General features: G+C 46.7%; 1 protein-coding gene across 1 annotated transcript in view; it reads left to right on the forward strand.

Moving 5' to 3' along the window:
• chrna8 (cholinergic receptor, nicotinic, alpha 8) overlaps window positions 1–16921 on the forward strand; it is a 56998-nt gene that overhangs the window by 2703 nt on the left and 37374 nt on the right. Inside the window, exon 2 of the mRNA XM_072670682.1 lies at window positions 10932–11071. Coding sequence (XP_072526783.1) covers window positions 10932–11071 — 140 coding nt within the window. The remainder of the gene's footprint in view (window positions 1–10931; window positions 11072–16921) is intronic.

Genomic DNA, 16921 nt, shown 5'->3' on the forward strand with positions numbered 1-16921 from the left:
ACTTTAAGAGCGTACGATTAAAAGTCTGGGGGTGGAGGGTGGGGGGGTACATCGTTTAGTCATGAATTTGCACACGGACCCAAGCTTGAGTGAGGATGACGAGAAGATTAAATCCCACTGCATTAGTAACATAGTTACACTAGTAACTCCTTTGCACTTATTGGGTTGAATATCATTCGATTCTATTGGTTGAGCTCTACTATATTTACTGTAGAGCTTAGTCAGTTAAACAAGCCTATCAGTGAACCCCTTAAACAGCCTGTGGACCGCCGGTGGGCCGAAAGTGTAATAAGCCTTTCTGCATTAAGGGGTTGAATGTATTTTATGTGAACATTAAAACTGACATAACTTTTTTTTATTATTTTCTTCCTAATTTAGAAGGCCAATTACCCAATTGCCATTCATGTGAACTCCCCCCTATTCTAAATAGAAGTGGTATTCTATTCAGACTGCTTTTGTTAGATAGTAGTGCGCTCAGAGGAAAGATACAACAGCTAACAGACAACTGTGCCGACCAACATCACACTAGGAGTGCTGTGGGGAGGAAGAGCCATCGACCCAGCACTGAGAAAGCAAGGCCAGTTGTGCACCCTCTGACTCCGGCTGCTGATGGCAAGCCGCATGACCTCACGGCATATGATCATAACCTTTGTGTTTAAATAAAGGCCTTTTGTCTTGATGTTTCAACTAATTTTGCTACGTCCTGTTTAAGTCAAAATTGAATAAAAAAAAGTGTTGAATTAACACCTAAACTGTTGAATTATGATTTTTGAATTATGATATATATATATATATATATCCTATTTTATTTCAATTCTAATGTATTTTGAGAAAGTAAGTCCTTTTTTCGTCAAACTACCATCCTGCTAGTCAGCATTGGGCTGACGGATGTTCCGTAAATTCCATAATTGTATTGAAAGGGAAAACGCATTCCATTTACACTTGCGTTGAAGGTTGTCAGGGTCAAGATCCGTCTCCATCCATCTCTGAATGTGGTCTGAGTGATCCAATCAATCGCAATTGCATTGCATAAACCCTGGATAGTTCTACACCTGACCTTTCTTGTGGACATTCGACATCTGGACATGATTCGATTAAGGAAAAATGCAGCCGTGAACAGAGGTGTGAAGAGACTCTTGGACTTTATACTCGCATCGATGAATATTTGACACTTCTGGCAAAGTGAAGATCTGGATCCAGTGGCTCCTGTCAAGAAGGCAGCAGATGAACAGGCAGCCAGGCTGCTTAATCCTGGTCCCGGAGATCTACCAGCCTGAAGAGCTCAGATCTAACACAGCTGGCTGTAATGTTCAGCTGCTCCTGAAGGCCTTTATTACCTGGATCAGGTGTGTTCAGCCCTGCTTTACACCAATAAGCCATCGCTAACCCTTTAGCCAAGAGTATCTACTACTTCTGCTTCTACTTGAGGATCTTGAGGTCAGATCATGATCTTCGTGAGGTCCTGATGGGTGGGTTTAGGTTTCTTCTCGAGTTCTTGAGGCATCGCCGGTCCGAGCCACTGCACGGCGCCCTTTCACCATATCGATCGCTACCCGAGCTTCAGCTGCCCAGGAGTTCGGTAATACGTGATTGTGGGCATTGCCCACCCAAAAATGTTGAGCGTGTGACAGCAATCAATATTTAATCTTCTTTATTGTATGTCTGCTTTCATCTTTCGCAGCTCAATTCGTGTTCTGAAGCGATAAAGATCAATAGAGCGGGCGGAAAAAACACATCAGCAGAAATCTGTGCTGCCGCAGGACAGCTCCCGTGCTCGGGCCAGAGCTGAGAGGTTCAGTCCAGTCTGCTGTACTTAGAGGAAGAGGCAGGACAAGGCCGGACGAGGACGTACGGGACGTTTTCTTGATTCTTAAGAGGTTTATCTAAACACCCTCGCCATCAAAAAAAGGCAGAAGAACAACAATACCAAGGAACCACGTCAAGGATACCTGTCGAATAGCATTAGCACCTGAGCGGTGCTGCAGATGGAGCTTTGTATAACTTTGGTCCTGCCAATAAACCCACCCGTCTGTAGCTCCTCCTAACACTAGCGATGCTCTACACTAGGAGGGTAAGGATGTAGCATCGCCACCACACTAGCTATCAGACGCCTGACTTGATAGCTGCCTTTTCAGGCGTCCTCAGCCTTCTGATTCAGTTTTGTTCTGTTTGATGGCGCTCTGGGACACGTCTGTCTGACGTTACTCCAAGAGAACCCTACATATGTTCTGCAGCATCTGGAAACATATGGCGGACGCATCCCGCCCTTGCCCTGCGCAACACGAGCGCTGCGTCAGTGACGGCTACGCTAGTGCTGTGTTGATCTGCACAGTTAGGCCTAATTCCTCCACAGCTGGCCGGCCTTACAGTTCCAGCTGGATCCCCTGCCAACACGTGGATGAGCTGCAGTGTTTGAGCTCTGGGCTGGAGTGGAATCTAACTGGTTATGGGCTATTTTTTTTGGAGTGATGCCAAGGTCCCCCATTGGAAATCTGTCCGTGGTTAAAGACCAGAACTGGAACTGTTGACAGTGGTGGTAAATGGGTTCAGGCGTCAAGAGCAACTTCAATACTGAGTAAAGTCTCCTTCTGCTGTTCTGACCTCCTGCAAAGGTGATGCACAGCCAGACTACCAGACTGCCAGCCTTCCTGAGAAATCGTAGCCCATTCCTCATAAGCAGCGGCCTCCGGTTCACTGATATACTTGGCTTCGCTGCTGCAACCGCCTTTCTCAAATCCTACCAAAGGACTTCTTCGGAAGCCAAGTCTTGGTGCACTTTGAGGTTTGAGGCTCGGGATAACTGTCCTGACTGTAGGGCCAGTCGTTTGCTGTCACTGGCCACCCGGGCCAGCTGCTAAGAGAATCATGTATCACATATTTTTGCATTGAAGCTTTAGCAATATTCGATAAAACTTTTTAAAAATTCACAAAAATCATATTTGCAGTTTTGCCCTTTCCCTTTTTTTGAGTGTTGGCCTTTTTATTTATTTATTTTATTATTTTTTTTTTTTTCTGTCTTTATTTATTTATATATTTTTTAGAGTGTTAGCCTTTTCCCTTTTTTAAATGTATTTTACATTTTTATTTTCTTGGCACTTATTTATTTATTGGCACTTTTCTTAAAAAATTGGTAGATTAAAAAAAATGATTGGAAGTGGAGCTGCTGGAGAAGTTCTGTAAATGTAAAATTCTGTAAATGTATTATTTTCCACTGAATTTGAATATTTCTCATCATTTTTGCTCTTTTTTGTCAATCATTTGAGCATTTATTTTCAGATTGATTGATTAATGAATGAATTATTGATTTATTTCTGTGTGTTTTAGCAGTTATTAAGCGCTTCTCTCAGGAAGTCAGATGGTGTGGTTTCTGGCACCGTATGTGTCAGCCCCTTGGTATCGCGCCCTCCCCCGGGGCAATTTGGAGCCGCCGCCCACAGGCCCAAATAAGGACATCCCCCTCATTTGTGTTCATACGTTTGGATCAGTGTATCGAGTGATGTTCGTTTGTATCGATTCATGTGTTTCACCTGGGACTGGGGGTACTTAAGGATCCTCAACTTCATGGTTGGAGCCTTGAGGTCGCCCCGTACAACTAGAGGTGGTATCCATTGGCTTGGTATCCGCGTTTAGGAACAGGTCACGTTTCGTTTCTGTTCCGGTTTTTGCCCTTCGGAACTTTGGACGCCGAACACATCGCAGCTACTTTCATGGACAGGTGGAAAACGTCATAGATGTCCTAGTCTTTCACCACAGAACGCCTTTAAGGCCCTTGCTGGGCTGTTGGTCTGGAAGCCGAGGCCGTGTCCGGCATGAATTGCTTGATTCCTTTTCCGGTAGTTCAGCAGTTTTTCTACTTTTTTTTTTTGGCCAGAGTGGCCAACAGCCCACTCCCAGCTGTGGCATCAGGTCACAGGTCAAAACTCCCACCGTCCACTCAATCAGCCAGTGGGGAAATGAAGTGTGTGTACATCCCTGCAAAAGCTTGAGGATTCTGACAGCTGGTATATGACCTTTCATAGGCTTTAGCATGTTGTTATGAAGATAAGCTCAGGGTATTATGTACATGTATGAGTAAGCTGGACCTGCTGCTGGTCAGTGCTGATGGATGACCCTTGCGCTCCTTGCACTCTATCGGCGTAAAACTAGGAACCACTACTGGACTGGTGGCATAATGGGCTGACTTCCAATCAGCTTCTGGTTCCGCTCTAAACGCTGCTGGGTCATTATGTTGGGTTTTAGCCACAGGGCTAGGTCTTTGGTGGGGTGTGGCCTAATGGTTGTCATAGTAACAGCCTAGCCAACTCTAAGTCAGCCTTCTTTTGGTGGAGGAAAAGACATGCTCTAGGCAGAATAAGAGAAAGTTATGAGGACGTTCTGAAATAGCTGAGGTTTGGGAGGAGGACCATGCCTGAAGTCCCTCCCTCTTCCCATCTCTACCTCTACCCATGTCCCATGACCACCTTCTCCCCATAGCTCAGTGCTATCTCTCAATTCTGTCCTCCTACAGTCCGTGTCATTCAACAATCGCATCTTAAAGGCCCGGTTCGAACTTGCAGTCGTTTCCTAAAACTTCCCAATACGGCGTCCCAATACTTTAGTCCGGTGTATCTTCAGTGCTGTTGCCTGGTCAGGATGGTTCACTTGGTTCGTGCCAGTTTCAATTTATTGGGTAATTGCTAAAAAATATATATATATAAAAATATATCTGTGAGTGGATTCACAAAACCCCCAGAGCGTCCAGAGCCCAAGGTCCAGGACTGGGACAGAATAACACTGATGGATGGAGGTGTCAGCACGCCGTCCTTCTTCACTGCTGTAGCAGTGCTTCTCACCATGAGCTCCTTTCTGTCCGACTCACTGCAGAAGGACACGTAATGCATATTTACCCCATTTTCCTCCCCAATTTTAGATTCAGCCAATTACCCAGCCTACTCGTTAGTTCTCTCCCCCATTATCACATGTAATGTAATGTGACACTGACACGGACACATGCCTCTTTGAGGAACATTTTATTTAAGGTGGAGACCCTGGATAGGGTCAGACCCGAGAAGTTGTACCGTTGACTCGGACCTGAGTTGGACTCTTGCTTGTCTTGGTCTCAGCCAATTTAGTCTATGGTGAAGAGGTCCTGGACGGCTTGGCCTCACTCTCATTTGGACTCGGTCTTGGCTGTCTTGGCTTGACTTGGTCTTGCTTTCATTTGGACTCTTAACTTGGATTTGCTCTCATTTGGACATGGTACTGGCTTAGTCCTGCTCTCCACTGGATTCTGAGTTTGGTTTCATGCTCAATTGGACTTGGGGCCTTTACTAAGCCTCCCTCACGTTTGGACTCTGTCTGGGCTTGGTGGCGCCTTCATGGATTTGGACTTGGCTTTCAAGTCTTGTTCCCATGTGGCTTGGTCCTTTGGGATTTGGACTAATGTTCTAATGGTCCTGGACCTGTTTTGACCTCAGCCTGTTGGTGACGGCATCAGAAAATGTGAAGCCATTGCAATTTGCTGTTGCTGTGAAGGTAAATTTGATTTGCCTCCCTCCTTCTTCTCTTCTCATTTGTGTAGAAATTGCAGCGTGCATTTGGGCGCGAGTGTTCGCTTTTCCCATTTTCCGCGCCCAGGTTGCGTCCATTACCCTCGCGCACACTTCGGCGGGGTCTGCCCTGCGAGAGCAGCCTCCGCTCCCTCGATTTGACTTCCGTAATTGCCTAAAACAAGAGCAGCTGTTTCACACGTTCCAGCCCCTGAAACACACTGAAAATAGCAGCAATTCTCGGAGCGAGCACCGACGCAGACCCACGAGCGCACACTCGCGCGCTCTCCTTTCTCTCAACTGCGAGCTATAAACTGTGAAATAATAGCTGTCACTGTTTTCCTCCTCAAAAGCTCCTCAGACAATAGCAGGGGAGAATCTTTCGCTGCGGTCCACATTATCTGTACGGGACAGACCCGAGCCAGGCCCCAGAAGCTTTCAGCCTGCATTTGAACACTGAATCATTCTGTCCCGGCCTGTGGCTCACTGGGAACTGGATCGTCTCCCTCGTTCGGTCGCCCGCCCCCGAACCTCCCCACCCCCACCGGCTGTATTTTATGACAGTTCCAGATGGATATTAATGGATGTAAACCTAGCACTGATAACACCCAGGCAGCACCTAGTGCAGTCCCCAGAGGTCTGAATGTGGGCTGAGCACCAGAGTCTGGGAGAGCACAGTAGGCCTTGGGGGTCTGTTAGCTGGGGGCCTGATGATGATGATGATGATTAATTGTTGCACCCATTGCTGACACAGATGTGCAAATGAATGTGTGCACACACAGCAGAGAAGTACTGACAATACAATAGGACTCTCTGGAGCAGATAAACCTGTTGAACCATTGAATGCCAGGCCAGGCGTGAGCTGAAGCCCCCCAGCATTGAGGAGCTGTGGAGCAGTGGAAGAGCTCTGGAATGATGGTTGGGTTGGTGCTCCATCCAATGTGCACCCAACGTGCTGAACACTCTTGTCACTGAGTGCAATCAAATCCTCACAGCATTGCTCCAGCAGAAGAATTTCCTGGCCAGTTACAGAGGCAGTTACTCCAGGAGAGAAACAATAAATGAGCAGGCAGGTGTCCAAGTACTTTTGTCCATTGGTTTTGGCTTGTATGAAGGGGGGCGGGGGGAAGGTAGGCTAACTTTGAGGGTCTTTAGCTAAGGTTAAAAGTCGAGGGCTGTTCTGGAAAGGGTACAGGATTAGTTGCCTTCCAGGAAAATGTGTCGGAGGGAACCTCTGTTCTCCCTTTTGTGCTTTCAATCTGGCTTTTATCGAGGGAATCAATTGCAGAGATTGCGTTTCGCCCCCCCCCCCCTTTTTATTTTTTTTCGGCAGGGATGGAGGGATGTGCTAGTCATTCAAGCCTTTAAAGGGGGCTAAGCTGGAGTAGAACACAATCCTACAGAGAGAGCACTGACCCATTTATTCAGGAGGGATTTCTCTCTCGCTTTCGCTCTCTCTCTCTCTCTGCCTCCCCCACCTCTCTCGCCCTCCTTTCATCATGCCAAATGCCCATTGTGTTATAAAACCCAATGATTTAATGGCTGAATAAAAGGATATCTCGCTCCTGATCAGAAGGGCCCCGTAGAAAATGTATGGGTCCGGTCTTTCTGATCTGGGCTCGGGTTGGCATAATCGCGCTAAGAGTGAAAGAAGCCCCCGTAAAAGGCCCGGAGCGCGACACGCACTCGCATTCTTTCCGTCAGGAGATGAGAGGATATGCCGGGGCTGGAGAGATGCGCGAGATTCCCTCGGCCCTTTAAAGTCCTGCTCTTCCTTTCTTTGCTCATCTCCTCTCCACAGGGCCTCGGTCGCTCCCTGCCTTTTAAAGCCAAAGTCATTGTCATGCTCTGGCCTCCCGACTCTCGATCTCCGTGTCCTGCTCTCTGTCTCTTCACACCCTCTGGTCGGCCCTCGCAGTGGCCTTATTCAGCCTTGCTGGCTTTCCCGTCCAGAACAGTAGCAGCATAAACATCAGCCAGGGGCTCGGTCTCATCAGGACACAGCTCAGATACCTGGGCGATATTGTTGACCTTGCTGAGGACGTCCCGGCCTGCAAGGACGTGATTGGCACCTGGTAGCACGATACCACTGTTGGTACCACTTTGCAACAAGAATCACCCATTCTAATCCAATATAATAGGATGAACCTATTGGCACCATGCTGCCTAATGCCAGGCGAACGAACGCTCTTGTCGCTGAATGCAATCAAATCCTCACAGCAATGCTCCAGCTAAATCTAGTAGAAAGCCTTCCTTCTTCTCTGGACGGTAAAGACAGTAGCTCCAACAAAGGCAGGATCAACTCTTTAAATATCCTTGATTTCAGAAGAAACAACGAATGAATGAGCAGGTGTCCCAATACTTTTGTCATATCGTGTTGACAGATGGAGGCGGCTGTTTTACAGTGTTTACTCTTTTCTACAGCTGCCACAGAGCTTGTGCCTCTCCTCTCTTCGCACGACCTCTGTTTCGGCTGGCCCGTCCGTTTCCAGAGCGAGTGTTTGTGTTTCTGATTACTCCGTCTCGCTTCGTTTGCGAGGTGCGTGTCTGGAACGGTGCTTAATGCGACTCCGTCAGGAGCAGCGCAGGCTGCCCCGAGCACTCTCGTAATGGCGAGGGGAGAGGGGGGGGGGGGGTAGGGAGGGGGGACAGGCCTCTGTTCATCTGAACCCCATAGCGATTTAACCTCGCTAGTGAGGAGTTGTGACTTGGGCGCTTTCCCTGAAGGACAGCGGGAGGAACCGTCTGGAGGCTCCTCAAGGTGTGAGAAGTTAAGAAGGATGACCTGACTGAAGAGTTCAGCACCTGTCGGAGTAATCCTTCGCGGCTGCACCTGACGGCAGACCTCGGTCTTGCTGGTCATGCTGGTCAACCAGCATGGTCGAGCTTGGTCATCTTGGTGGTCTTGCTGGTGGTCCAGTTGATGACTAGCTTGGTCAGGTAGATCATGCCGCTGGTCAACCAGCTTGAGCAGGGGTTGAAGTTGCATCGCAGCTTGTAAGCCATAGATGTTTGATGAGGTTTAGGGCAGGGACACTGCGAGGAACATGGGAGAACCTGTGTCGAACACACACCTACATTGGGTGGAGCATGAGTAAAGAGACACATTTAAACTAAAGCCCCTTTGTTTACATATAGCAAAGAACCCATCAAGTCTGGGATACTTCAGTTCCACAGTCCACTACAGCATCGTCCACCTCTGTAGGACTAGCCTTCACGTCCATGAGAACAGCTCCTGATCTGCTAATCAGTGTGTGGCCTACTGGGACAACCCAGGTCTGTTCAGTAGAACATCTTGAGCATGTCTTTGGAATCCAGTGCAGCCGGCTAGTAAGCTACCTCACGCTAACCTTAGCCGAATAAAACGCACTAAAAGGACAAAAGTATTGGGACACCTGCTCATTCACTGTTTCTTCTGAAAAGAGTTGATTCTCTCAACTATCTCAATGACATGATCCTGCTCATCATCATCATTAGTTTCAACCAAGCATTTCCTGAGCTACAACCTCTCGCTCGGCTCCAACGTCTCACCATCACAACATAATTATTTAATCCTCTCGTTAGAGCCTCTGAGGGGAAATGAAACCGAGGTGCATATTCTATTCGCACAGCATATTAGTTCATCGCTTTAATCTTTCAGAGACTGAAATTACGCTCCCCTGTGGTGCCTTTAATATATTTTCTTAAGATAATTTATTGATGGAACATTTTAGTCAGCAGCTTTAGTCTTCTGGAGCTTGAATCTGAAAACCTTACCAGACATTGTCGCGGGTAGATGATGGGAGGCGAGATTTCATCTACAGTTTCACTGGAGTTCCAGAAGAAAAGGCTGAAGTGAATAAGCAGCTTGTAAAGTAATAAAAAAATATTACGAACTTTACAATTTTAACGTACAATTTGAAATGGTAATTAACATTTAATTGAACAACTCCAGTGGACCCAAGACTTAACCTTGAGGAACACCAAATTGTCCTACTATAAAAAAAGATTGCAGTCATTAGTATCCTGTTAGTTCGCAGCTTGCTAGCGTCAGCAAACTCATGACAGGATTTCCTCCTGTTAAACAGATTTCGTTTCGAGACATGCCTGGATGTGTTCTGAATGGCTGCAATTTCAGATTCAGAGACGGATGATAACACTCTCTTAATCTGATCAGTTTCTCATTCGCTGTCGGTCGGACTCATGGGAGTGTCAGCCAGCGAAGCTTTTTGCTCGGCCCTCTGAGGTCCCGTGTGAAACAGATGAGTTTGTGCTTATGCAACACTGCTCCACTTTACCAAAACACACACTGTCCCGTCCCCCTTCTACACAACCCGCCACTAACACCTCAAATCCCAAGCCGAGACCTGGAGTCCCCAACAACCCGCCAAACAAATCGTGCACAGGCTACCAGGTCTACCCACCCAGCACGGACGTCGTTTTTGGGACGACATCTGGTCAGGACTAGTCATAAAAACAGTTTGAGGTAGACGTCAATATTTAGGCGTGGAGGGACGTCTTTTTCCAGACGTCTTTTCAGCGTCTTTTCAGTGTCCCGAAGTTTTTGCTGGGTGGTTGATCTAATGTTTTTGTGTTGTTGTCCCATGCTGTTCAGATTCCCCAGAGAATAATGTAGAAGCAGAAGCAACAGAAGACTCCCACACTGTGCTGAAAGTTTGCGGACACCTCGTCTATTGAATGTGTTCAGCTACCTTACGTTGCACCTGCTGCTGTGACGCAAACAGCAGACAGCCTGTCTAGACCCTGTAGAGAGGTACCGCCACAAGAATAGGACTCTCTGGAGCAGATAAACAACATGAACCTATTGGCACTTTGCTGCCTAATGCCAGGCCAGGCAGTGGAAGAACTACTGTGTTCTCTAGAATGATGGATCGTGCTCCATCCAGTACTTCTGGGATGTGTTTGGGATGGTGATCATCTGTCCATTCGTCCAGCCTGACCTCACTAACGCTCTTGTCGCTGAATGCAATCCAATCCATTCCTCACAGCAATGCATGCAAAAATCTAGTAGAAAGCTAGACAGAACTTCCCTAGACAGCAGAGACAGTTACTCCAACAACAGCAGGATCAGCTCTTTTTAATAGCCTTGATTTCAGAAGACACAATGAATGAGCAGGCGTCCCAATACTTTTGTCCATATAGTGTAATATGATGAACCCAGCAGTGTTTTCTTGAGATTTTGATCCCCCACCCTCTGTTTCTTCCACATTTTCTCGCTGTGTGCTCGTCTACAGCGGAGCCCACAGTGAATTAGTCTCAATTACTGTGCCGTCCATCAAAGTCCGTCGCAATCAAGCCATTAGCAGAGCTATTAATGAATTGCTAACCTGTGCCACTCTGTTCCTCAAGCATGTATTCATTTCGAAATCTTTATTTTTCCCCCCTCAACCTCCCGCTCTATAGATTCTCTGCAGGGGGAATACCAGAGGAAGCTTTATAAGGAGCTGTTGGCCAACTACAACCGGCTGGAGAGACCTGTAGCCAATGATTCGGCGCCCCTAGTGGTGGAACTGGGACTTACGCTGCTCCAGATTATAGATGTGGTGAGTGCTTGGAGCACGTGCACTGCTTCATTTGCTACCTTTGCTAATGAACCAGTCAATTTCTACTGCTCTTGTCGCCAACAATGTTTTTTTACGAGGTAAAGGAAAGCTGTTGTGTTGAATGTTGTAAAAACACCATTTTTAAGGCAGTGAATCGTTATGATCTATACATAATTATAAAGTCAAAAAAGAAAAAACAGCTTGTTTTATTAAGGAACGAGTAGCCGATAAAGAGCGAGTAGATGCAGAAGGATTTGGGGTTCCTCAGGGTTCAGTCTGAGGCCCGCTGTAGTTTGTTAATATATTGTAATCTGGGCAGAAAATCAAGGATTTACAACATAACGGCTTGCTGCGGATGGTTTTTTCATACGTCAACGCTGTGTGTGTGTGTGTGTGTGTGGATTTCATTTTTCTATTACCTTACTAGGGAAACCGAAGCCCATAGACTGTTCAGTGTCTGGATGCAGTAGAGTGTGTGAAGGAGATGGCGAGCGAGAAAGAGAGAGAGTTCTGCTTTTCAGAATGTAATACAGGTCTTCTCTATCTACCACATTTCAGCATGAAAATTCAATCAGACACTGTGGGCGTCCACACACACACACACACACACAGTCAGGCTCTCAATCTTAGAAGGCAAAAGCCAAAAACCACAAGAGAAGCAGATTCGGGTTCCCTCTCTGCCACTCACTCGCTGTCTCTCGCTCTCCGCTCTCTTGCTCTGCTCAGTGTGTTTCCTTATCTTTTTAGATTTGCAGAATTTCAGATTTATTTGATGTTTATGGATTAAATAGAGATTTAATTAAGCATCCATGCTCATGATTTCCATGACGGTAACGGTCATGTTCATGTTCATTATGTGCATGATGTTCAGAACACCTATTCTCAGGATGTCCACGTCTAGGAGGTGCATGTTTATGTCTGTGTTCATGATATCCATGACGATCAGTGATGTTGATGGTATCCATGATGATCAGAGATGTTCATAAGTTCCACGTTCCTGATGCTCATGAGGTCCACGTTCCTGATGCCCATGAGGTCCATGTTCCTGATGCTCATGAGGTCCACGTTCCTGATGCCCATGAGGTCCATGTTCCTGATGCTCATGAGGTCCATGTTCATGATGCTCATGAGGTCCATGTTCCTGATGTTAATGAGGTCCATGTTCCTGATGTTCATGATTTCCATGTTCCTGATGTTAATGAGGTCCATGTTCCTGATGTTCATGAGGCCCTGTTCCTGATGCTCATGATGTCCATGTTCCTGATGCTCATGATGTCCATGTTCCTGATGCCCATGAGGTCCATGTTCCTGATGCTCATGAGGTCCATGTTCATGAAAGCCTTGACGATCAGTGATCATGTTCATGAGGTTCAGGACTTCCATGTTTACGTTATGCGTGGTCAGGATCTCCATATTCATGATGTTCATTATTTTAATGTTCATGATGCTTAATGTCCCGGACGTTCTTGATCATGATGTCCATGTTCATCACATCCATGGTAGCCGTATAGCAAACTGTAGCTCTGAACTGTAACGAGAACTGTTGTGAGGATTTGATTGCATCACAAGAGCGTTAGTGAGGTCAGGAATGTTGTCAGGATGATCAACACCTTGGAACACCTATTGGAAGGCGCACCAGCCATCATTCCAGAGAACACAGCTCCACTGCTCAATCCTGGGTGGTGCATTTATTAGAATGTCCACAAACATTCGGACATCTACGTAACTGAGATTTAGCGAATCGTCACCTTAAAAGACACCCCATGAGGCTTAGCTGAAACGAGCGTCTGGCTGGCTCAGTGAATGCATCAGAAGACATAATTTTCCTCCACGCGTCCCGCTAAATACTCAGAGAGGGCCCAGGCGGCACGCCAGATGCATACCAAAGACCGTCAGCTTTCATGCTCCACTCAGAAAGGCGTAATGGCACAAGGCAGCGTATTCAAACAAGCGCTCATCAAGCGGAGGCCTCTCTGATTTAATTACAGCACCAGACGAAAGCAAGCCACAGACGAAGGCCGCGCTCTGATTGCCTAGACGACCTCTCTGTGCCCGGTTCTAAAGGACGAAGCCAGACCTTTCAGAGCTGTGCAGAAGGAACTCTCGTTACTGCCGTTAGGCATCGATAAGCCTCGGGAACCCTAAAAAGTTCTTTGCACGGTGCCGTACTCTATTAGCAGAGATGACCGAGGTAAAAAGGGAGGTGACCTGGGCTCAGAGTGTCTTGGTGGGCCAATGGTCCAAAGATTTCTGCATGGAGGAGTGGGAAAACCCTAGTCGATATGAGGACAAAAGTATTGGGACACCTGCTTATTCTTTGTTTCTTCTGAAATGAAGGCATTTGTTGGAGTAACTGTCTCTACTGTCCAGGGAAGAAGGAAGACTTTCTGCTAGATCTTGGAGGCGCACTGCTGTGAGGATTTGATTGCATTCAGCGGCAAGAACATCCCAGCTCGTCCATCGTTCCAGATTACAGTTCTTCCACTGCTCCACAGCTCAATGCTCTGTTCTGTTGGCACTGCTTCTTTACAGGGACTAGATAAGCCGGGTGCAACTGCACGCAGCTGAATGCGTTCATTAGAAGGGGTGTCCATAAATATTTGGACAAAGCTGCTGTCTCCGTATGGATGATGCCCAGGATGCCGGGTTAGCTGAAGCAGGGTTGACGAGTCGACAACTCGAGTGTAGCGAGTATTAAATTTCATCATTTTTTTTATCGGCGGAAACGTGACCTCGCTCTGACCGCCCGCTGCTCGGTCTGGCTCGTTCTCTCACCTTCTGTACGTAAGGTATCTGTTTATCCTGCCGCCTTCCTCATGGCCGCCACCGCTCTGTTGGCCCCAGATGGCGTGAGGCCCATAGGCTGTGGCCGTGAAACCTCTGAACGCATGACTGACTTTGGAATGGAGGCAGAGGGGGTTCTGGGGGGAGCGGGGAAAGGGGGGCAGTGGCGGCAGCTGTTCCGTTACGTCAGGCAGACCTGCACGCTACGAAGCTTCACTCGCCGAGAGAGAATGAGGAACACCCATAAGGGTGGGAAGGAAATTGAAGTTCTCACCAAACATGAGCACAAGCCCTGAGCAGGGTGGTTTCTAGGTCTGTGAGCTGGGTGGGTGGCCTGCAGAGTCTGTCTGCAGATGCTGGATGACGTTTGGCTCGGGGGACTGTGAGAAGGCCATGGCAAAACCTACAGCTGGCACTGAGGCAGTCCCTTATAGATTGGTGGTCCATCCAAGTGGTAGCAGCCATCTGAAATACCATAGCAACCACCTAAAGCACCTTAGCAAGACCCTAGGACCCACTTTTGGAATACCATAGCAACCACCTAAAAGCACCTTAGCAACTCCCTAGTACCCACTTAGGAATACCATAGCAACCACCAAAAAGCACCTTAGCAACACCATAGTAACCACTTAAGAATACCAAATCAACCACCTAAAGCACCATAGCAACACCCTAGTACCCACTTCACATTACCATAGCCACCACCTAAAAGCAGCTTAGACACATTATAGTACTCATTTATGAATAAGATAGCAACCACCTAAAGCACCTTAGCAAGACCCTAGGACCCACTTTTGGAATACCATAGCAACCACCAAAAAGCACCTTAGCAACACCATAGTAACCACTTACGAATACCAAACCAACCACCTAAAGCACCTTAGCAACACCCTAGTACCCACTTCACATTACCATAGCCACCACCTAAAAGCAGCTTAGCAACACCATAGTACTCATTTATGAATAAGATAGCAACCACCTAAAAGCACCTTAGCAACTCCCTAGTACCCACTTAGGAATACCATAGCAACCACCAAAAAGCACCTTAGCAACACCATAGTAACCACTTAAGAATACCAAATCAACCACCTAAAGCACCTTAGCAACACCCTAGTACCCACTTCACATTACCATAGCCACCACCTAAAAGCATCTTAGACACATTATAGTACTCATTTATGAATAAGATAGCAACCACCTAAAGCACCTTAGCAAGACCCTAGGACCCACTTTTGGAATACCATAGCAACCACCAAAAAGCACCTTAGCAACACCATAGTAACCACTTACGAATACCAAACCAACCACCTAAAGCACCTTAGCAACACCCTAGTACCCACTTCACATTACCATAGCCACCACCTAAAAGCAGCTTAGCAACACCATAGTACTCATTTATGAATAAGATAGCAACCACCTAAAAGCACCTTAGCAACACCATTGTACCCACTTAGGAATACCAAAGCAACCACCTAAAGCACCTTAGCAATACCATAGTACCCACTTAGCAATGCCTTGGCAACCATTTTAAATACCATAGCAACATTCATAGTAAACACTAGAAAATGTGATGGAAAATATGACCGTGGTTTCAAGCAGAGATATAATTAGAAAATTATGGTTAAGTAGTTAAATAAGCAACGATCTGAAATACCTTAGCAACCACCTTAAACACCTTAGCATCTCCATAATACCCACTTAGCAACTATCTGAAATACCATAGCAACCACCTAAATTGCCATAGCAACACCATAGTACCGACTTTGCAACACTTTTACAAGCATCTAAAATGCCATAGCAACAGTTATAGCAACCGCCAGAAAATGTGATGAAAATATGACAGTGTTTTCAAACGATGCTATAATTATATAATTATGGTTACATTGTTGCATAAGCAACTATCTAAAATAACATAGCAACCACCTACAAAACACCTTAGCATCACTGTAGTACCAACTTAGCAACATCTCATCAAACATCTGAAATACCATAGCAGCAGTCATAGCAACCCCCAGGACAATCCTTAGCAACCCTGAGCGTCAGCAGGGACTTCTGGGTGGCTGAGCGCTTATTCAGGTGGGGACGGCTGACGCATTTCAGCAGCAGGAAGCTCTGACCAGTTGGTCAACCAGTTTAACCTCTTGGCTTACCAGTACAGGGTATGTTTTCGCTTGGATGGTCAGCTATTCGACCACCTTGACCATCAAAGACCAAAAGAACTAACGCTCACTATTGTTGCTGAGTGCAATCAAATCCTTGCAGCAACACTCCTCCAAAATGTAGTAGACAGCCTTGCTTCTGCCCTGGACAGTAGAGACAGTTAGTCCAACAAAAGCAGGATCAGCTCTTTGTAATGCCCTTGATTTCAGAGGTCGATGAATGAGCAAGTGTCCCAATACTTTTGTCCATAATGTATATGTATGTTGAGGTGGTGGTGCAGGCGTGCTATAAGCACTGTAGGGGTTTATGGCCAATCCTGTGTGGAAGGAGAAATGGGTCAAATCTTTCTAACACACACACACACACACACACACACACACACACACACACACATTGTCTTAGTCCACCGTTAATCAGCATTCCCTCTCTTTCCATTCACTCTCTCTTCTGCTCTCTCATGGCAGAAAAATGAAGAGAGAGATACAGAGTGAGAGAGACCAAAAGATGGAGACCGAAGGGTGGAGGGGGAGATGGGGGGGGGGGGTGAAAAATGGATAGAGAGAGAGAGAGAGAGAGAGAGAGAGAGAGAGAGAGACACAGAGAGAGACTAAAAGGTGGAGGGGAGATGGGGGGTAGAAAGATGGAGACAGAGTGAGTGAGATACAGAGAGAGAGAGAGAGAGAGAGAGAGAGAGAGACCAAAAGATGGGGAGAGAGTGAGAGAGATACAGAGAGAGAGAGAGACCAAAAGATGGAGAGAGAGTGAGAGAGATACAGAGAGAGAGAGAGAGAGACCAAAAGATGGAGAGAGAGTGAGAGAGATACAGAGAGAGAGAGAGAGAGAGAGACAGAGACCAAAAGATGGAGAGAGAGTGAGAGAGATACAGAGAGAGAGAGACCAAAAGAT

This window comes from Salminus brasiliensis, chromosome 24 (assembly GCF_030463535.1).
Source record: "Salminus brasiliensis chromosome 24, fSalBra1.hap2, whole genome shotgun sequence".
NCBI classification, from domain to species: Eukaryota; Metazoa; Chordata; class Actinopteri; order Characiformes; family Bryconidae; genus Salminus; species Salminus brasiliensis.